Here is a 437-nt window from a genome sequence, read left to right as displayed (position 1 = left end):
GGTGATCATGATGATGATGGTGGTAGTTGTGATGATGGTGGTAGTGATCCTCCCAGTGCTGGTGGTCTCATGTTGCGGGGGCTCTTCTAGTGACGGGTCACGTGTCCTCTGTGTGGTCTCTCCGTGTAGAAGTGATCTTCCATCGCAGTCCGTGCTCGGGGTTCTCTCCGTGTCTCCTTCATACATGTGTGGTACGGGTGGCTGGCGTGTGATCCTCATACATGTGTGGTACGGGTGGCTGGCGTGTGATCCTCATACATGTAGTGTCTCTCCCTGACAGGTGACGGAGTTGGTTCTGGACAATTGCCGGTCCGGTGACGGGGAGATTGAAGGTCTGAATGACGGGTTCAAGGAGCTGGAATTCCTCAGCATAGCCAACGTGGAGCTGACGTCCCTCTCCAAACTGCCCCCCCTGTCCAAGCTCCGCAAGGTGAGAC

General features: G+C 55.8%; 1 protein-coding gene across 1 annotated transcript in view; it reads left to right on the top strand.

Moving 5' to 3' along the window:
* LOC108802374 (acidic leucine-rich nuclear phosphoprotein 32 family member E-like) overlaps positions 1-437 on the top strand; it is a gene marked incomplete at its 3' end in the record, with an annotated part of 7,767 nt that overhangs the window by 559 nt on the left and 6,771 nt on the right. The window contains exon 2 of the mRNA XM_018574238.1: positions 281-430. Within this exon, the coding sequence (XP_018429740.1) occupies positions 281-430 (150 nt within the window). The remainder of the gene's footprint in view (positions 1-280; positions 431-437) is intronic.

This window comes from Nanorana parkeri, unplaced genomic scaffold, assembly GCF_000935625.1.
Source record: "Nanorana parkeri isolate BGI_ZX_2015 unplaced genomic scaffold, ASM93562v1 scaffold2834, whole genome shotgun sequence".
NCBI lineage: Eukaryota > Metazoa > Chordata > Amphibia > Anura > Dicroglossidae > Nanorana > Nanorana parkeri.
Note: the sequence above shows the minus strand (reverse complement) of the source record. Positions and strands in the feature narration are given on the sequence as shown.